The following is a 21,648-nucleotide window of genomic DNA, read 5'->3' on the forward strand; positions in this document are numbered from 1 at the left end:
CTCTCTCTGGGGATGGATTTCTGCAGCTGTCAGCTCTGTCCATTAAAACACTGAGTTGTTAATTAAATGGGGGTGGGAAATACATTTTAGATGCAACTACATAATCATCACTCACAGACGAGTGCCACTGAGGACTGTCTTTGCAACTCCCTCTCTCCCTTCTAGGGTTTTTTTCCTTCTCATTATGTATATTCAAATATAGACTTCACAAGCCTTCATGGCTTTTTCAGGAAAAAAAAAAGTTTTCAGGACTGAGCAACAACAGCAGCACAATGACAGAAGGAGCCACATCCAGCCTTTCAGAGCAGCCAGTCAAAAATTGCCACTGACAGTGCCTTTTACTACCTGAATTTGGCTGCCTGCAGCCACTGCTCTTCTTCACAGCAGCAGCTGCAGGAGCTCAGCTGAGAAGTCCCTGGCTCTGCCCTGGTCATGTCCTGATGTGGTGGCAGAACTTGCCTAGAGAGCACAGAGTTGAGTTTTCTGCCCATTGCCTGTTCCACACTTCCACCAGGGTCACACAGAGTCCTGGACACTGTCCCCACCAAGCCTAGGCTCTGAACTCCCCTGGGCTTTGCCTGACCCAGCTGCAAACCAAATGTGATGGGACTGGGAGAGGTGATGGTGCTGCTGCTCCCAGCTCTGTCACATCTGCTCTCCAGTGAGTCACCTCCCTCTGCCTCTGTTTGTCCATCTGGGAAACACTTAATAATACTGGGATAAAGTCTGAGAAATGCTTCAGCAGCCTGAAAGCCCAAATTTCACTTCTAAAAGCACTTTAAGCATGTAGCTGGATAATTTTATACTGGACTACAGTGTCACACCAACATATTGCAAACACTTTTCAAAAAAGCGTCTTGAAAAAAGCTCAAGGCCCTAGTTAGCTTTAACAAGGGGTTTTTCCAGAACCTGAAACACTCCAGAGTGCAGGAGACTTTTCATTAAAGCTGGAAATGGCTACATGAACAAGAGCAGCTGTGTTAGCACATCTCACCCACTGCTCACTACCCAAGGGGCAGCACATGAGAAGGTGAGTGCCCTTAGCACTTCACAGCATCAGAGCACAACATAGTAACCTGCTTTATGTGAAACAACCTTTCTCCTTAATCATGCCCTTTCTAGTAAAACAGAGATGTTTTTAGAAGGGAAAAACAGCAATTAGAAGTGTATTGTTTTTTACCAATACCTCAAAGGTGTTGCAAAACTTAATTGATCTGTGGAATATTCATTGACACAATGGAGGATGTTATAAGCATTAATTATAATCAACAGCAGCACTTAAAGGATAACATGGGAAACACAGCAAAATGGGTTTTGCAGCTAAATGCTTAAAATTCAGTCTAGAATTGTATTGATTCTGCAGTGGAGAAAGATACAGCATAGTCAGTTTGGGGAAATTAACCTGAGAGCACTGTTGAAGCAAGGGAGACACTAGAGAAACATTGTTTTGGGTAATGCCCTGGGGAAAGGGAGGAAACACAGAGGGGTTTTTGGTGGTGAACATGTCTGCCATGTAAATGGGGAAACCTGCATGGTACGTGCATAAGTATTTCTGTATTTCTTACAACTCATGTCTTCTGCAAGAAAGAGTCAGCACCAGGCCCTGAGAATTCAAGGACAGATTTGCTGCTCAGGAGATACAGGGAAAAAAATGACAAGATGACAAGCTAATGCTCAGCTAGAAAGGCAGAGCAAATATGGATGTGGAATAACTCTCTGATGCCCTGTGGAAGTAAATTTTTTGGAAAGGCAGGACACCCATCAGAACCTGAACAAATAAAAGTGAAACTGCTCTGTTACAGGCTCCTGTGAACCAGAAACTGAAAAGATGGCCATAAGCAGTCAATAAACAGTCACCAGTTTTATTATTGCATGACAGCGTGGTTTATCCTGAAAGACTTTACCTCCTAAGCTCCAGTACACTGGTGGATTTCTTCCCAGAGCAGTGAGAGCCCAAATTGGCTTCATCATATTGTTATTGCAGAGCAGCACGGGGCCTGAGCTGCACGTGAGATGGGCACAAACAGCCCCAGGCAAAGGAGGCAGCACAAAACACTTCACTGGGGGCACATCAAACTCTAATTTGTGTCCACGAGCAAAGCACTGGTGCTTTCTGGAGCAGCTGATGCAGTGTGTGTACATCCACATCCCTACTGGTAGCAAGCTATGGCATATTAAAGCAGTAAGTGAGAACATATGCAACAATGAAATGCACCGCTGCTGCTGGAGGAAGATAAAATGGAAAGCTGTGCAGGGCTTGGCTGGCTGAGGCTGACTAATGACTCTAATGTTAGTGGCTGCTGATCAAGAAATCAAATGCAGAGCAGTCCATCATCATCACGGCAGGTGAGAGAAGAGTCAGAGCCAGAGCTCAGAATACCAGAAACCCTCCTTGCTCCTCCAAAACCCAAAAAAAGAAATACAGCATGCATTAAAAACCCCAGCTTGTTTCAATGCATAGTCAGATTCATTAGAAGCCCTCTGAAATAGGATCCTTTGTTACACAGTTTGTTGCCAGATGATAAGGACGTTTTGGGGCAGTGTGCTCACAGGAACACAAATGGAAAATGACGTGATGGACACAGCGTGTCAAAATAACAATCCTCATTTAAATCTTCACATTACAGACATTTTACATCTCAAATGTCAAACATGTAAAATGGATTGCCTGCAGAAGCCAACTCGGGGAACATCAATTGTTCTGAAGTTCAGAGCATTAACGTGGGGGGAAAAAAAGAGCCGACTTTAAAGTGCATCAGAAATCTTTACAAAATCTGACACTTTGTTCTTGCTATTTCTTTACCTTTGTTAGCACTTCAAGGCCACGTCCCCTTTGTCACTGAGATCACAACAGCTGATGTGACATTTTATGGTGCACACTTGGCATGACTGCCTATGAATGCCCCACTGGTGTGAGGACAGTTCCTGCTCTTGCCCAGCAAGGCTCTGAGTAGAGCCACACCACTGTCAGCGTCTAAGAAATTAGAGGATCAGGCATCAAATGGAAGAATTCTTAGGCAAGAAGCATGTCTGTTGTGTAGTCCCAGGAGAAAGCAGGAATTGGACCCTGATTTCTAAATGCCTCACCCAATTCCACACATTGATGATATTTATTCACGCAATGCAAACATGAGAAATGCCAGGGCTCTGCTCCTCGCTGATACCAGGGCACACATGTTCCTTAATGCTGAAAATCTCTAATCCCTTTGGAGATCTGGCAGGAAGTATTCAGCTACACCAGCCACAAAACCAAGCACAGGGGTATTTGTTACCAGCCTTTTCTTTCACAAAACACACAGAGAGGCACAAACCAAACCAAATACTCACTGAAGACAGAGTCAAAGAAAGCCTTAAGAGGGTCAGTGCTAGCAAGGAATAAAACTTGCAGTTTCCATGCTGATGAACAGCTCTGCAATCTTGTGAATGCACAGGACAGACACATGGATTCAAAGACATCAGTGTGGATCCATTTGCATGTGTTACAGAATGGACTGAAACACGAGTCATGGTTGCAGTTAGTGGTTGGAAAAGCTGGTTACAAGATCAAAATTTGTACCAAACTACCAGAGATTTTTTTTAAAGTTTGCTCATTAGCCTGACTTTGTCTTCCTTTTGAAAACATACTTTAAATATTCCACAGCTCCTAAATTCCTTTCATGAATGCTTTCAAATCTCAATCCTGAGTAGAGGCTATCTGATTGTTTTCATCAATACCCCTCACACATCCACTCTTTCCATTACCATAGTTACACTGGCATATCACTTAAAAGCCACGAAATTGCATTGTATAGGTAGGAACAACACCACTGCCAAATGCTTTAGTAAATCCATCCAGGTGCTACAGCTTCAGAGGCCTTGTATTGCTGAGGTTTAACTTCTCAGTTCAGCCTTACCTGTTATGTGATCATTATCTCCAGAACAGAAGATACTCAAATACTACAGCAATCCATGTGAAAATTAATAGAATGACTTCTAGAAACTGCGAGTCATGAAGTGTGCAAAACCCTTCAGGAATGAAAGCTTTGGATGATTAAATTTTCCTTTATCAATAAACTTTTTCAGGGCTGAGCGAAACAGGTATAAAACATCTGCACTTTTAAAACAATGTGAGGCAAGCAGGGCACGTTATCCAGGAAAACTGATTTCCTAAGTAATTACTTCCTTGCTTATTGAGGTTTCAAGCCAAGCAAAAGGTCAGTGATGATGGACTGTGCTGTCCTGCAGTAAATAAGGTTAATATTACTGTATAGCTCTGTTTTGCAGTCGCAGGGCATGAGAATGAACCTAAGCACAACTTGCAACATTTGCTCAAATACAGATTCAAATACTACTCTGCATGAGGGAAGGATCCTGTGAGGTGCTCCATCCCACTGATCACTTAGAAATGGGATCAATTTGTTGGTGCCTGCTCACTTCCAAAAGATCAGTTGCATTTTTTCAGGTGGGTGTGTTGGTTGAAGTGCTTGGATGAACCTTCCAGGATCTGACAACTCCAGCTTTACACTGGAAGGGAAGCACATGAGCTTCTCTGCCAGAGCCCACATTGGGATCATACAGTGGAGTTTCAGCTTACTTTAAGATGAAGTTGATATACATGAAAATGAAGATGACTCTAAGGTGGTAATTTGTGTCCTTCCTAAGAGGTCTTAAAAATAAGAGCAACCTAAAGTGCATACTCGGGCTTCATATTTTTTAGCATTTATTTCTAGAGTTGCTAACAACAGTACCCTTAACCCAGCAAAATATGTCCCAGAGGAGCTGTTAGACAAGCATCTGCACTGGAGATGAAAGGCTAGGAGATGTGAATTTTCAAATGAAGGAGAAAGAAAGCTTCTTTTGCATCAGTTGCAGTTTTCCCACCGTAACAATTCTCAGAAACACCTTCACAATTCCTGTAACAGCATTTCCTTAGAAAATTCAATTTCTGAAATGTAAAACGTTCTCTTAGGGGGAAAAAAATAAATTGACACACTGACTACATGGTCTGGGTTCATTTGAATATTCGACCAGTAGGACCAAAAAAAAAAAAAGAAAAAAAGAAAAGGGCAACTGGAACAGAGCGAGGCTAACACAGCTCCTACTGGTGCTCCTGGGAAGCTCTGGCTTGGGCTGATGGCCACAGAACAAAGGCAAAACCAGACTCTTTGTAATCATCTACACAATATCTTTGTGTAGATACATACATACACAATATGCCAGAGTCCACTGGTGAATAAAAGCTTGGATGAAAAAGATCCTGTTCTCCTACTAGAGGCCAGAAAATGTGCTTGAAGCACACACTCAGAGCCAGAGTACCTGTGCACACTGTGGGGCAGCTCTGAGAGGCAGCACACACATGCACAGCTTTTGCAGAGCCATCACTTCTCTCCAGCCTCATCCTGTTACCCCTGCACAAACCTCGCTCCCCTCAATCCCCCCTCTGCAGACAGCTGAGATGGAAACATCACCCTGCCCGAAGTGACAGCACAGGGGAGATTTACCTGATGGGAGCTGACTCATCCCCTTTATCGAGCCAGTCCTGGGGTGGGATGATGTACATGCACCAGAGCCCCCAGTTGTAGCCGTGGGCGGCGTTGGCGTATTGCTGCACTTCAAAGGTGTTGTACTTGATGTTGTCGATGGCCGGCAGGATGATCCGCTTGCGATCCTCCTTGATCCGTGTGAGAGCAGGTTCCACCCTGGAGCAAGGAAAACAGCACACTGGTTTACAGCCATGCAGGAGTCCCAGGTCCTGCTTTGCAGGTTGATGGAGTGAGGTTCTGTAATCCTGAGAGCTTGAGCCCAGAGAGATGGGAAACCCATGGAGGGACAGGGCAGAGCTGAGCCCCACGCTGCCGGGACTGCAGCTGGTGTGGGAATTATCACACAGCATCTTTGTGAGGCTGTGCCAGAGTTTAACAACACAAAAGTTGACCAAACACTTATTCTGAGGGTTGGAGACTGTTAATTCATTTCACGAAGGACAAGTGTTGAGAGACACCATCACCAATAGCAGCTAAATGGTCTCCTACTGGCTGCACCACCAGGATTCCTGGTAGCAATTAAATACTGGCTGGCAGGGCTTGAAGAACTAAACACACACCAGGGACTGGAAGAATCTGAAGGTTACTCAAAGGTTTTAATCCTGTTTCCCAAGACTGACCCCATCAGATCTAGTTTGAATGACAAATGTGGCTGCATTATGCCTTTTAAAACCTCTTTGGTGATGAGAAGATTTCAGGTGCCAGATGGTGCAAAAGCAGTGAACTGCAGGAAATGTTCCATCATTTCAAAAGGCTTTAAAACATCAATGTGCTTTCCACAGAAGCTACATCCCAAAAGGAAAGTAAAAAGCTTCAGTGCAAACACTCATTTTTGACCAAGGTAGTCTGAGTTTGCTATGAATTTACAGAGAAACTGATCCAAAGGGGTAGCAGACTTACATAAGGGTGGAAATCATTCCTCAAAGCAGTATTAGAAAGAGCCACTGGTTCACTCCTTTGTAAGTGTGTTTCCCCTTGAAATGAGCTTTGAAGATTTTGCAGAGCTCTCACATGGATCTTTAAGGGAAAGGTGGTTTGCAGTGACTCACAGAGGTAGAAGGATTTAAACACTGATCTTTTCTCATTTTTCTTTTGCTGTTGGTCAGAAGGTAAATTGCTCCTTTGCGGTTTCAAGTTTGTTACTTTATATTTTGTTTGTTCTGTTTAGTTTGTTACCATGAATTTTCTTGTGTAAGCTGACAAGATACGTGATTCAAGCTCTCAATTCATTTGGGTTTTAGGCCACACTTGTGCACCCCCATAAAGAGCCAGTGTGACCTACCAAATCTGGATAAACCTCTGCCATTATTAATAAGAGATTATATTTATGAGATTAAGTGTTTTAAAGGCCAGTGGGTGGATGGCAGAAAAACTCTTGCAAATCCAACAAAGCAGGGGCGAATGCAGAAAAGCTGAATCTGCTTTGTTCTTTCCATCATGTTATCTCTGCTCATCAGCAGAAGAAAATTAGGAACTATGAAGACTGGGAGTTTTCCAAACTATTTTTATCTTTCTTGGTTAGAATTTAGTCACCAAGTCCTCCAGTTCTGAATTATGTTTATGTTGATACAAAGCAAGGCTGTTTAACCACTGTGCTCAAAACTATCCTGGAGGTTCCATGTCCCTTCTACAATTCCTCTTGGGATGCTCATTTTTCAAGTATTTTACTTTGTAGGGTAGACTGAGATTGTGTAATGAAAAAGCTGAAAGATAAGGAATTCTTCCCCCTAATGTCAGATATCTGCAATGGACCTCCCATATGCCCAGTAATTGCCTCAAACTTCCATTCTCAGCAGAGAGAGGCAGAGGATGGCACTTTTATAGTCAGAATCCTCTCACAATAATGCAGACACTGAAACTGGGTGAGATTAATAATGTTCCAGAGGACCCTATTTTAAATAGAAAGGGAATTTAGCCTGCCACTTTGCAAGTCTTGAAATTGGACTGCTGAAGTGTATCCCAAATAATGGTTAGAGAGAGAATGTGAAGAAAATATTTAACAGTCACACTGGTTTTCAGCCCTTAATCATATTTGTGATTGGGTTAATCCAATACTTGAGTCTTGGAAATGCTAACCTGGTCCTCATTTTCTTCTTTATAAAAAGAACAATCCACTCCCAGCTCTGGTGCTGCTCTCACACCAGCTATCACCAAACTACTCCTGTCACTCTACAGCTGATGAATTTCTGTGTTTTTTCCATTTGCATGGCTCACATTTATTACCACTTGACATGGTATTTTGCATCTGAATGGCACAAGGAGGGATCTGTGGAGTGTAATACAACAGTTGGGTCAAAATACATGATGAAATTCCATTAATCTCTATCAACCTATTAATGTGAAATCACAGATTCTGAACTTCCATGAAATCTGAGGCATCTGTAAGCTGTCCCTCTGATGGAAGTTCTGTTTCAGACCCCTGCACTCAACAAATGTAAATGTTTAGGATACTACTGCTTGAACAAGTGTTGATTTCTCTACCCTCAGGTGACAGAAAAAGTAAAATCCCATGCCAAGGTTAGGGAGTCAATTGGTATGAAAGCAACTGCTGGAACTTCATCTTCTGAACCTTCCATCTCACCCATGGAGGTGATTTCCTAGCTCTGTTGGTACCCAAATGTGTGGAAATCACATCCCTGCATGTATTAGGAACAGGAAAGGTTCAGTATGTGCACAGACTGCACGGCTTCCGAAATATTTTCACACCCACGAGTAAGAAAGCAGGCTCTGAATCACAGATGGAAAGAGAAAATCCAGGGCAGAGCTGTTCTCTTAGCACAAACCCAGAATGGAGAGCCTTTTAATTAAACATTGCATACCTGAGAGACTTCCCAGCCTGTCCTGCCCTATAAAGGACAGCAGAGAGGGGATTCAGAGGCTCAGCCCAAGCTCATCTCAGTGAGATCAACAGGAACACTCAAATCCCAGATCCTGCCAATTCTCCTCTCACTGCCAGCACTGCTTGTGGTCTGTTTTCCTGCCTGCCAAGATCCCCAGGTCAGGGCCAATAAAGGACTCTGAGCTTGAACAGGACTGGGAATGGACTGTGTTTGCATTGCTCATCTTGAGTAATCCATGAAATATGAGGAGGTTTCATTGCTATTCATGGCTAGCAAAGTCCAGCCTCAGGGTCACTCTGGAAGGCTGAGCTGAGCTGCACATTCATCAAATCCTCTGTCAACTTTCCTGGCCACTCTGGCATTATCTAATTGCTTCAGGTTTTTGAAAGCACTATGATTAAATCTTTCCTAATAATTTCTAATTTTTTTCCCTAATTTCAAACTTGTACATTATTGTGTAGATTTGCCCATCCTCTTTATAGACATCAGCATTCTTCCTCTGTTTTTTTAAATCCCCTTGACTTGTTTTTTCCATCTGCAGAAGTCAGGAGCTCCTGGTAGCTCACAGGACTGAAAGGATAAGAGGGGAAGGGGTTGCTGAAGTCCAAGTAGATCCAACATGCTGAGCTGATGAGCTGCAATATGTTGGTGGAGTATTTCCTTCCCACATGGGCACTGCTGGCAGGGAGGGAAGATTCAGCCCTGCCTGATTAGGTGCATAAACCAGATGTGAATTTTGGGATCCATTTCTGTTTTTCACAGATACAAAAATATGAGGTTCCCAGCTTGCATCTGAGTCAAGGTACTTTATGGGCAAAGAGCAGCATATATTGTTAACAAGTTATTTACTGGAGCAAGAGGGAAAGTTCTCCCAGGCATATTCATAGACATGATGGATTTCAGTAAACTAAATACAATCAAAAGATTCTGCTTTAAAGGTAGTGCTTCACATCATCCAGTGGGGTTTTTTTCCACCTAATAAAAACCAAATAGACAATTTGGACTGGAATTTGAGTGACACATGAAGATCCTCCCTTCCATCCTCTCTAAAAATATCTATTTATCAGTGTCCTCCTCTCTTTCTGAACAGATTGTTGGTGAACGGATAAAACCAGAAGAGAAAGGACAGTAAATTTAGTTCTCTTATAGACTCCATTAAGCTAAAGGGTATTTTCACTTCAGTTTTATTCACTTTGATTTGTCCAAGTCTGTTGAGCACATCACTAAACAGCACATGCATTCAGTGCTTTTGCCCACCAGTGGAAAGATTTCTTCATTAACAGCGGATTTTCTAAGGTGTTGAGCACCCATGATGACTTTATTTGGAGCTCCAGCAATGCTGGTTCTGTGGGATTCACAGATTAAATTCTCCTAAGATAAACACTGGAGGCAGAAAAAGAGCTGGAAGGCAGAACTGAAGGCAGAGTACAGAATAAGCCTGTAAGAAGATTGAGAGCAAAGGCAGGGGCCATACTGTGATCACACAGGCCTCTCTAATCCCATTGTCAGTCTATCTCTGAACATATATGCAGTCTGTATTTAACACTGGGTTGATTCAGAGCAGCTCAAACCCCACGGGAAACCACAGCAAACAAAAACTCTGTGTTGTCTTACATCCTTATCAGATTGCTGGAGAATTCATGCCAAAGGGGAAGCCTGATTTTGCACACCGCTAAAAAGAACAGCTTCTTCCAGATAAAAAACAGATAAAAAGAAGTTAGTAATGAGCTCCTCACTGCACATGATTATATAATTCACCTTTTTAAATATGTAAAAACACCTGCTGACTTCAAGCAGACTTCTAAAAAGGCACAACATTGGAATAAATGCACACAATCCAAGGGAATCCACATGCATGCCTAAGGCCAGATCCTCTGCCTCCCAACTCTGCTACTTCAATGGCCTTCACAACTTCAGGGATTCTGTGCTAACATGCAGCATCTGAGGAGCAGACTTTACCTTCTAGTTCTTAATTAGAATGATTGTACAAGGCATTTGTCAATAAATTCCTCCCTGCAGCCCAAATGTCACTTTTTCTAAATTTGTTCAAAAGTAAATCCTTTTCTAAATGACAGGACTTGCATTGGGAAATGTCTCTCCACTTCTGCCCTATCCCAAGTGGGTACCCAAATACCCTAATCTCTGAGTTCTTCTGAGACAAACACGTCTCTGTTTTTTTCTTCTCCACCATCACTGTATTAATTTTTACTCCAATAAAAAATGAAGGACTAACATTAAAAAAATCCAACCTTGCTTTCACAAATCAGAATTTCTTTCTCTTGCAAGCAGTTAGGGAAGAGTCCTTGTAAGACATAAATGAAAGACAACATGGTCTCATCTGCTGGATTTTACAGCTCAGTGGGTTTAACACCATATTTTACTCTGGTTCTACCACTGTCAGGTACCATGAAGTATAAACTTAACAGAGAAATGTAAGAAAAAAGAAAGCTGTGTAAACTGAAAGCTTATTTTGCATGATTTTATACACTACCTCACATTTCACTGACAATATACATTTATCAGATGCAGACAAGCAGATCTCCTGACATCCATAATTCTTCACTGAGGCCATCCAAGGAATATTTAATGTGGAATGCCTTTCCTGTAAATAAGCATTCAGAGAACTAATAAATAAATAAATTTAATTCTCCTTTCCTCAGTCTCTGAGAGAAGAGAGAACTTCCCCATCTGTCCTGCCTGACATCTCTATCAGCACTCCCTTGTGGCCAGGGCAGGTTCAGACCCACAGCCCCAGCCAGAACAGAGGACATGCAGCACCAATGCCTGCTGGAGAGTTAAAGATCACCTCTTGGGCTGCCAAACCTCAATGGCTCTTTTCTGCACCACTGCAAAGCAATGAGGATGCTTCAGTGAACATCCCAGGCTGCTGAGGTAGATGAATAGCTGAAGCTGCTTTTCTGGTACATCCTCTGCATGAAGGCTGGCACTGTCCCATGGATCCCACATGGCTTAGGCTGCACACTTCCTTCTCCACTCAGATAACACTGATTCACTCTTGCTATCTAAAACACGTATTCCATTCAGTTACCAAAGTGATCCTAAGGCTTTGGATGAGAAAAAAAACTCCCTCAATAAACACACGTCCTTGCCTTTTCATTTGGGCTTCCCAGGTCAGCCTTGGCTTGGTCCCAGGGATGCTGCAATGAACCATGTGCTGAGCAGGAGTGATGAGCTTGAATGCTCCAGAGGGGAGGGACTGCACAGGAGAAGGACTGCACAGGTAATTTGACCTTCTCCTCTTCCCTCATTAGAAGGAAAGGCCACCTGGACCTTGTCATGTCCCCAGAGAGCCACCTGAGCTTGAACAGGAGGGACAGGGAGGTTCCCTGTGGGTAGAAAATGGCTTCTAGCACATTGCATGAATATACTAAAGAGAGCTTTCAGGGAGAAAAGACCCTGGAAAAAAGCATAATCACCTCTGTTACTGAGTACTTGGAATAACCAAAATCAGTAGAAGATTAGGAGGAAATCAACTTCCTTTTTCCTTCACACACCTTTTTGAGAATCCATTGCTTATGACCACTACAGCAAACTGCACCACACCTTACAGCATAAAGCAGCATCTGTAAAGTATCATCCACAGGCCTAGGGATCTTGATCTTCTCAGTTCATTAAAACACCAATTTTGTATATTTTTAAAATGCTGACAACTTCAGGGATAATCCATAATGATGAGATGTGTGTGACACAATCTGATGGATGCTCAACTTAAATTTCATGTTCTCTTTCTCCTGCCAGGCTCTGTCTGTCTGGTATGTTGAAATCTTTTGATTAAATCCTTTTACTTCACTGCTTCCTTATTGATACTCGCCCTTTGTCTGGAAAAATTTTAATTACTACAGGACTGCATAACTCCATTCAGTGCTCTGATAATACCTCTGTGATAGGAGCAAAAGCAATTCCTAAGATAGAATGCAACTATAATACTCTATCATTATGTCTTCTTTTATGGCTCCTAGCACCTTCTTTATGGCTGCTAATATATTGTGGTTTCTGCCTTTCACATACTGATTTCTGCTCTCCTTCACTCAATGTGTCCTTTTCCTCACCCAGAGAATTAACACCCTATCTCTGTAATCTCTTTCCTGCTCCTAGATATAATGCAGGGAAGGTCTCTTCTCCTTGTCACGTTATTCTTTCCCATCTCTCAAAGACAGGAGTCTGCACAATGCCCTGCATGTTCTGTAACACAATCAGCATCCAGGATGTGCTGCTCTGCTCTCAGCCTTGCTGGGGGGGCTTAAGGCACAGTGGGTGAAACTAATGCAAAAATCAGAGCAGGAATGCTGAAATCTTCAGAGGACTGAAGGAAAACTCAACTAAACAAGCCTAAGTACATCCTCAGAGAGGAAAGCATGGGAGCTTTTCATACCTCTTGGTTCTGCTGGGTTGCTGACTCCCACTGACATTAAGCAACCATTAAAAACAGAGCAGGTTCTGCAGCAGGATGGGTAGAATTTTACACATGAACAGTACTCATACATTATCCTTTAATTCTAATTTAAAATTTCATTTGAGAATTAATAGCAATGGCCTCCCTTTCAGGCAGTCCTCTCCACTTCCACTCTCACAGCAGCAGTATTGGCTCACACCATCAAAAGCCTTGAGGGGAACAGGTCAGTCGAAAATCACTACTCTGAGATAACATATTTCTACACCTGAGAAGCCAAAAAGCAGCAATTAAGCACAGCAAAATAAATAATTCAATAGCTAATTTGACCTGCCAGGTTGTAGAGTATTTTTTTATATCCTACCAGATTGTAATTTAGTTTAGAAGAAGTGTCCCTGGAGAGCAATGCTGTGAGAGCCCATAAAATGCTACAGTGTGATATCAGGCAAAAAGCCACCTGTAAATGGACCACTACTGTTTAAAGAAGTTTTTTTTGTTGTCAGTCCTACATATTTCATAAGAAAGTGATGAAGTCCTTCTTTGATTCTTTATGAATTAATCTGCCAACTGATTAGGCAGGTAAAGCAGCCATAGATTGGGAAACTAAATTGCACTGCAGGCACTTGACTTTTAGATGGAACACAAACCAAACAGAAAGCTAATGCTCTTTTCTGTGGTAAAGGAATTGGCTTCATTTTAATTGCCTCACAAATAATCCATAGACAGCTTTTAGTGGGAGCAATCCATGTGGCCTCTGAATACATAAACAAGCATTGAAAAGGGGGGGAAATACTCATGCAAGGTGCAACTTAGTAGGAGAAGAGAAGAGCAGAACTTTAACAAGACTCCCACCTCACTCCCATGTTTATAGGGCTGGGGACTGGGGACAATGCTAACCTGGTGGGAAAAAACCAGAGCAGTCCAGATGGAAGGACTTTAGTTGCTCCCAGTCAAAGGAGATGAGGTGAAAATGGAGATGACATGTGCACAGGTGGGCAGAGTTAAAGGCAGGAGGAAGGGGGTGGAACAGGGTGAGATGGCTCTGAGCAGCCACAAAGGGTGAGTGGAACAAGAGGAGAAACACCAGCAGGGAACACTCAGAGCCCACAGGGGCAGCTCTGAAATGAAGGGATCCAGGATGCTCCTGGGGCACGTTTGCTGTCCCCATTGATCAGCTGAGTGTCCCCAGCAGGGCAGAGCCTGGCTCAGCAGAACAACTGAGACTTGAGTGCACCAGGGAGGGGCAGGAAACACAAACACTTCATCTCAGACATACACTCTCATTTACTGAGCAGTCCAGGTTCTTGCTATGCTGATTTCAACCCTTTCTGACATTAATGCAAAGCACTACAGTAAAAAAAACAAACCCTAACAAACCCCAAAGCAACCACAAAGCCCTTTCCTGCTTACTGACACCATTGCTGAGCTTCCCTGGTACAGAACATCAGCCAGATCTCAGTCTCCTTTACAAAATGATAACAAAATTCACCTCAAGCCTCAGAAAATTGCAGCTTGGGCAGGACAAGCACTGGGGACAGCACACAGAGCATACTTTCTCCAGCTTTCCTTGTCCAATAGCTGATATTACCCTAGATGAATGTTTGAAAAGATTTGAAAGATATACCTACTTTAAAAGCAAATAAATAAATTAAAGCAGCTCTTAAGCTTCTAGAAAATTACTACAGCTGCTATCATAGTCTAACATAGCCCCAAGGAAAAAAATGGGATGAACATAAAGCAGGTGCACTACAAGACTTATTTTATTGCATCTTCCATTTTATAAAGATATTCATGAACATATAAAAATAAACACTCTACTCCTTTGCAATTAAGTTTCTCTCTAGTTTTAAGTACAGCTATTTTTAGTTTTAATTTGAGGACATCTCCCAGAATTGCAGAGCATAATAATTTCCACCGTAACTCTGCATCATCATTATCAAATACCAGCCTATCTTTGGAAAATGCACATTTTACATGCCTTAAGTCCCAGCAGCCCTTTTGCAGCTGATGGTACAGATCAGCTCCTACAGGCTCAACTTCCAGTAATGCCAAATTTCGGCCACCAAGTGGTGCTACAAAGGTTTATTCCAAATGCAGTTCTGGCCCATTAAACCAAAAGGGGATGAGGAAAGGCATGCTAATTTCAAGCCCTATTAGAAAATGCAGGCAATAATTTAATGCTTCCTTCAAATGTAAATGCAAGAAAATTTATGAGGAAATCAGATTAGTATTCAAATTTCTAAGAAGAAATGATAGAAAATGATAAGGAGGTAAAAAAAGCTCTTGAAATCCTCCAGCCCAGAGCCTCCTAATGGTGTCTCTCCATTTGACTGCTTTGGGATTTCACCTCCACTGTGGTTCCAATTCCTTCTCTCTCCACTGAGCTGTGCTAGACCAGGCCCAACAGCTTCTGCATGGGTCGTGCAGCCATTGCAGGAGACCTTGCAATAATCAGGAGCACAACTCAGAAGTAACTGCTGAGGTGATAACAGCAGCATCACCCCTGTTAGCTGAGCTGAGCAAAACCCTCCATCAGCCCTGGGGACACAGGGATGCTGTCCCAGTGCCACTGTCCCCCTGGGAGCAGGCAGCACTCACCAGCCAATGTTGAACTCCACGTGGGCATCGAAGAAGCCGACCACAGGGGAGGTTGCTGCCTTCCAGCCCTGGATCCTGGCTCGGATCAGCCCTTCCCGCTTGGTGTTGCGCACGATCTTCACCAGCCCTGGGTACCTCTTGTGCACATACTGGTCTAGGTTGAATTTGAGCTCAACTGCAGGACAAAAAACCCACAAACACACACAGACGTTTAGAATGAGAAAGGCTCTGCGATGCTGCATTTTAGACTGATTTTTTCTTCAACAGAAGGGGAAAGGAATCGTTAAATATTCCTAAAGCCTTGGTCAGTCTCACAGATACAAACCCAGAACCTCAGCTAAGGCACAGACTTAGCTGTTCCAAGGGTTTTGTCTCAGAGAAATTCCTTAAGCACCAGAGATTTGCCCAGGTTTAATATGACCTGATGGGTTTGGGTATGGTTTTGAAGAGGTAGTTTGTCCAAATGTTTTAAAATAATTACTATTCTAATTCTCTGGTGATTTGCATTAGGCTACAACTGGCCTCTGGAGGAGCAATTCTGGCCATAAAATAGTGTAACATGCCAGTCTGGTGATTTTTTTTTTTTCTGATTTATGCTGTTCAGTAAGAGTTTGAAAAATAACTTCAATGGATTTTGGGTCAAGACCTAATTTAGACCACAATTAATTTCCCTTTATTTTAAGAGTTTTCCCTTAAAAATAATTAAGGTTCCTCAATACCAGGCTTCTTTCCTTTTGAATTAAATGGATATTGAAGATCTCAAATAGACTTCTCTTTTGTTCATTTTCAGGCATTCAATCACAGATGGAGCAGAACTCATTCACCCTTTTTCAGCTTCATTTCAAGAGGCTTATAAACAGGCAAATTACCAAAAGGGTTTATTTTTTTTTTTTTAAATCAATGTAGTTTGGTAATTCATTTAAACTGAAACTTATTCATAAAGTGGCTTTTGCCCAAATATATTTATCAGGAAAACTAGCAGAAGCTTCCAGGACATTAGAAACCTCATTCTTCAGATCTATATTAGACAGTAGAATCATTATCATTGGAATCAAAGACTTGATAAATCTCCAGTTATTTAGAAGAGTGGCAGAGAAAAACCATATAAGAGTTCACTGAGAAATGATGAGTTCAATTCTCCTCAGGATTGCCTTGACTCAAACACTTTGCAATCTCACGTAATTACTCCATAGGTTACACTGCCATAACTGAAATCTGAATTGCATAAACATTTTCTTAAATCTGTAGGGTTTGGAACTTATTTTTGTTTGAGTTATTTTTCCTCTCAGCTCTCCCTTCTCTTTGGGGATCTTGAACAGTAAGAGCAACTTAAAACTGAACTACTCAAAGCTGCTGATCTGTGGAAGGAATGGTAAATTTCAGGCTTCCTGTAAATAAATATATTTTAGAAGATGCATCAGCTCTAGAAGTCTAATGTACAACAATTAACAACACTGTTAGTCCCTTGTATCCTGAGAATTCTTCAAACATGACTACAGTGTGAAACAAGCTGGTCACCCTGTATGCTAATTTTTTAGCATATTTTAGCATATTAACACTAGTATTTTGATTTTGAATTAAATAATGAAGAAACAGTGTGCTGCCTTTTGAAAGAGTGGAAATCATCTTTAGGGAGAATCTGTAGCTCCACTTTTTCTTGGAAGCAGAATTTAAATTTTGATGGTCCAGAGGATGATATCCCTCTAGATCTGAAAATTTGGAGCAAAGTGTCCAGTTAAGATTGCCTACACAAATGCCATTCACTCTGTGAGGGTTTCGATGAAATCAAGAGGGTTTATCCCCATAATGTTTATTTGTTATACAAACAGTCAATATTTACTCACAGCTTTGTGCAAATGGCTCAACCAACCCTCTCATCAACAAACACATCCACATTTCACACCTAGAAATCCCGCAGCACCTAGAGGCAAAGCTCCACCAGCTCACCATTGTCGCTGTTGTCATCCACCAGGATGATCTCCTTGAGCAGGTGGGAGGGGGTGTGGTTCACCACGCTGTGCACGGAGCGCAGGATGACAGACAGAGCCTCGTTCACAAAGATAAACACCACCGAGATCTGCGGCAGGTCCTCCGGGTAGCTCATCTGTTTGCACCTGGGGAGAAAAAGGCACAATGAAAACCCAAGCAGCTACTGGGAGGCAAAACAGGCTGAAGAACATCCTCTCCTCCTTGCTCTCCATCTCACACAGGCTTTGTCCTTTCTAACCCCGAGGAAAGATGTGCTGAAGGCTCAAAGAATCAGCCGAGTTAGGAGCAGCAACCTCTCCATCAGCCCAGTATAAAATCTGTGCATGCACACAGATTTGTAGCAGCTCTCACTCCTTGCCTGGTTAAAAGCATCTCTTGGAAACCAAAGGAATATCAATGACTGCTCAAAAACAACCTGGAGAAGGTCTGCAATGCCACACCCTGGCTGTGCTCCCAGGGGAACCATCAGCAGCTCTGCTGGTAACTCACAGCTGCATCTCATCCTTTTAAAACTGGCATTCTTCCAAGCAAATTTTGTGTTTGCCCGTACAGAGACAGCCACAGACCATTCTGAGAAGAAAAGCTGAGGCCTGGAGAAGTCACACACAGCACAGAGCAGAACCACTGCTTCCCAACTCCTCAGCCCATTCCCCTCTGGAACACCAAACTGCCTTATTTCAGTGGAATTGCCTCCCATTAGCAAAGAGGCTAACTTTAAAAACTACCTACATGTTCTCCCAGTCAAAAGCCATTCAGAATTACCATAGCAATTACTGAACCTGCTCTCTGAAATACTGCTAATGATATCACAGAAAATGACTTCTCCTGCTCTTATCAAACTTTCTGACCTCTGTGCTCATTACTTTGGCATAACAATCACTTTTTTCCCCACTATCAGCAGTCATGGGGATAGGGCAGGTGACAAATGCTTGACTGCTGAGTAACCTCTGGAAGTCAGTTCTGAATTCTAGCAAAGTGTAATTATTCATAATTCCTGATCCCAGCACTATTTGCTGAGCACTTGTCATTGATTCCAGTGTTGCCATAGCTCCTTACTGGCAGCTTGCTGCTGGCCTGTGCCACACAGAGGATCTCTGTGGGAAACTTCTGGCTAAGCAGCATTCTTACACAGCCTGAAAATAAGCCTGGGACAAGGAGAGAGGTTTTCAGGACACAGCCCCCTTTTTTGAATTTCTTTTTTGAATGCAATTTTCCTCTTGAGCACACTGATGTATCAAAGAAGTCCATCAGGAATACTTCAGCAACAGGAAAGAGCCATCAGCTAAAAACGTGGACTTTGCAAGATTTTCAGTGATGAGGGACATCTTTTACCTGACAGCAATTTTCTCTAGAGTCTCAATTGTATCAGAATGACATCACACACCTAAACCATAACCTCCTAACTCCCTCCTAACTTTTGATTTATTTGTACTTCATCATATTAAATCAATGCATTATTGTCCCAAGTGTGACTCCATGGCCTTACTGGTTCACAGGACTTTTCATGCAATTGTTCTCAGTGATTACTTATACTGTAGGGCATCATGGACTGCTTTAGATAAAAGACTGGTTTGAATTTCTTATTCCACCTGGATTAACTCATCCCTATCACTTCTCACTGCATCCTTCTGTCCGTCAGCTCTCCCCTGGTTTTTTTTCTATTAACAGGATGATGTTGAAAAATTGCATTTTGGCTGCATTTGGAGAGAGCACTCCAACAATTACATATTGGAATATCTTTGGTAATCCCACTGCAACAGTGGGCAAAGGCAAACCTCAGAATTTAGCAGTAGTTTAAAAGCCATCATAAATTTATTTATTGCAGTGAGGATGAAGAACAGCAAAAGCAGTTGTCCAGCTGAGCACTTTCCAAAGCACAGCAGTGATTTAAGGGTTTATTTCCTGCAGACTTCAAGTCAACCTTGAACTCCCAGCTCCTCAGGTCTCTTCAGAAAATGAGATCGATGTGCTGAGGTAGTCAGGAGAAATTACTGGTCCACTAACAAACACTTCTGATGGTGTTTGAGAGCATGAGCAATCCCAGTTAAGGTGTCTTTCCTTAAAAATCAGTGGGTGCTTAAGTGCTTTGCTGGACTGTGGCCCGAGTTCTTCCCAAAGTGTGCTCTAATTAGACACCAGCCACAGCAATTTACAGTTAATACTTCCTTCATTCCAAGAAACCCTAACCAGAGCTTGACACTCTGAGCCAAAGAGTGACATTAGCAAGTCTCACACTGCCAAAGCAAAGCCTTGGCTGTCACCTCTTGTCACCTTTGCTCAGCCAGAGGCTGACAACGGACCAAGTGCACTGCAGTGGGTCAGCCAGTGGTGCCTGTATGCAAGGGACAGAAAATCAGGGTGTCAGAACACACAGAGCTCTCCTTGCAGCAGCCCTTGGCTGGCCCTGGAGCAAGGCAGCAGGGGACAGTTCATTACAGAGGAGAAAGGTAAGGCTGTACCAAACTTACTGACTTTCAACAAGCAAAGAGCATCCTTGCAGAAAATGGCTGGAGCAGCAGCCTGGACACAGAGGAAATCATCAGGCAAGAGACCTATGAGCTAATGATGGAGCAGCTTAGCACAAGACTAGTCACTTTTATTATTTCCTTTGAGAAGAAAATTACCAGAATGTGAAGAAATCAAACTGTACAAAATGTAGTAGCAAGGCACACCTTTATAATCCTTCAGCTTTACTGCCAACAGAACCGTGGCAAGGAATTTAGAAATCATCCCTTTTTCCAGCCCTGATTGCTGTGCAGTGCCTGAGTGTTTAACTCTGCCAGGGAAGGGAACTGAGAGCCACCACATTGTCCACTTCTCTGCTCCAGCTCTGACCACACTGTGAACTGTGGCACCTGGGTGAGGGAGGACAAGTGCAGGAATTGAGAACTGACACTTGGCCTCCTTAACATCCAACACTCCTGAGCTTGGGAAGAACTCAGAGTGCACATTTGACCTCTGTGGTAGCTAATGATAGTCTGAGCTGGGCAGGCATGGCTTACATTTGGTATTCCTGTGATTTGAATTAGCATTCTGAGCTGTCAGCAGGCCCCAGAGTGCAGCTCAGGTCTCCAGGGCAGACAGGTACCCCAGACAGGAACACACTGCTGGATGTGTGCAGCACTGGGGATCCAGCAAAGGCTGGCAGTGCCATGGCTAATCACTTCCATGGGCCAGCTGAGGATGGATTAGACCTGATATGTGAAACAGCCCTTCAGGCACCTTTCCTGCAACATGCCAAGCATCAAACCTGGGGCATCCTGCTGTTGTCTTGGGAAAGGTCTTTGAGTGTTCTCATTCTGTATTTGCTGTTGCACAGCTTGGCTGGAAACCCAGAGGTGTTTCCTTTGTACATGACAGAGAGCTTGATGTCAGATCATTTTTCTCTATTCTGGAGATGATTTTCACTCATTCTTTCCCTTACATTGAACTGGTTCCTTAAATGAACATTTCCCAGCCAGCCTCCTGAGCCCAACTGTGAGCACTGTCTTGCAGGCATAAGAAAACAGGAAAAGCTCTTCAGCTGGCAGACCAGAACCTTGGAAAAAAAAATAAATCATGTGCTAACATAAAAAGGTCATAGATCAAAAACTGGGACATAGAAAACAAAAGGTGCTCAGCTGCACATGAACCTGCCTATGGCAGCCTTGTAAGCTTGGGGGAAATAAAGGGAAGGAAATTTTCTTCTGTCTGAACATTCATTCCCTGATAGATGTATTTACTCTATTTGTATCTGATCCAAGAGAAACACGTGAAGTCCTCTATTCATCAGGCTGCTCTTACAGTCCATTTGGGTTGCACTATTTTTCGTGAAGGACTGACACTGCAGCCAGGCAGGTAGTTCAGTGCCTTACCAAAGAAAGGAAAAATCTTTCCTGCTCTATTTCCTCTGCCCTTTTTTCCTGTCTGCAAACTTGCTAAACTCCAAAAATTAGTTTTGCTTGCAGACCTTAATATACTGAGTTTGGAAATGGATTAAGCAATGCATTTAGAGATTTCTGACAGCTTTACCCTTCAGGAAGAAATGCAAACAAAATTAAAGCTGCTTCATGAATCTTTAAAGTGTTTAATACAAGATATGTTTTTTCAATGAACTACTGGGATGAAGACGACTAAAGGTTTCTCTCCTTCACAAACTTGATGGAATTACTGGGCATGAAGAAACATCTACAGTTCTGGAAGGAAAAAATCTCTACCCCAACGTGTTCTGTACCTTGAAAGCTTCAGAATGATCTGTGTTCATGTTTTATGGCCACAGTATGAGAAAGAGTTGGAAAAGCTCCTTATT

At 42.7% G+C, this 21,648-nt stretch overlaps 1 protein-coding gene across 3 annotated transcripts in view; it reads right to left on the reverse strand.

Annotated features, from left to right (window-relative positions):
- The window catches only part of GALNT9 (polypeptide N-acetylgalactosaminyltransferase 9), a 355,464-nt gene that overhangs the window by 63,055 nt on the left and 270,761 nt on the right, over positions 1-21,648 (reverse strand). For all 3 annotated transcript variants that reach the window (XM_085075745.1, XM_085075744.1, XM_085075746.1), the window contains 3 exons: positions 17,319-17,485; positions 15,372-15,546; positions 5,481-5,678 (listed from right to left, as the gene is read on the reverse strand). In XM_085075745.1, the coding sequence (XP_084931871.1) occupies positions 5,481-5,678; positions 15,372-15,546; positions 17,319-17,485 (540 nt within the window). The remainder of the gene's footprint in view (positions 1-5,480; positions 5,679-15,371; positions 15,547-17,318; positions 17,486-21,648) is intronic.

Source organism: Lichenostomus cassidix, chromosome 15 (assembly GCF_008360975.1).
Source record: "Lichenostomus cassidix isolate B80296 chromosome 15, HeHo_3.0, whole genome shotgun sequence".
Lineage (NCBI taxonomy): Eukaryota > Metazoa > Chordata > Aves > Passeriformes > Meliphagidae > Lichenostomus > Lichenostomus cassidix.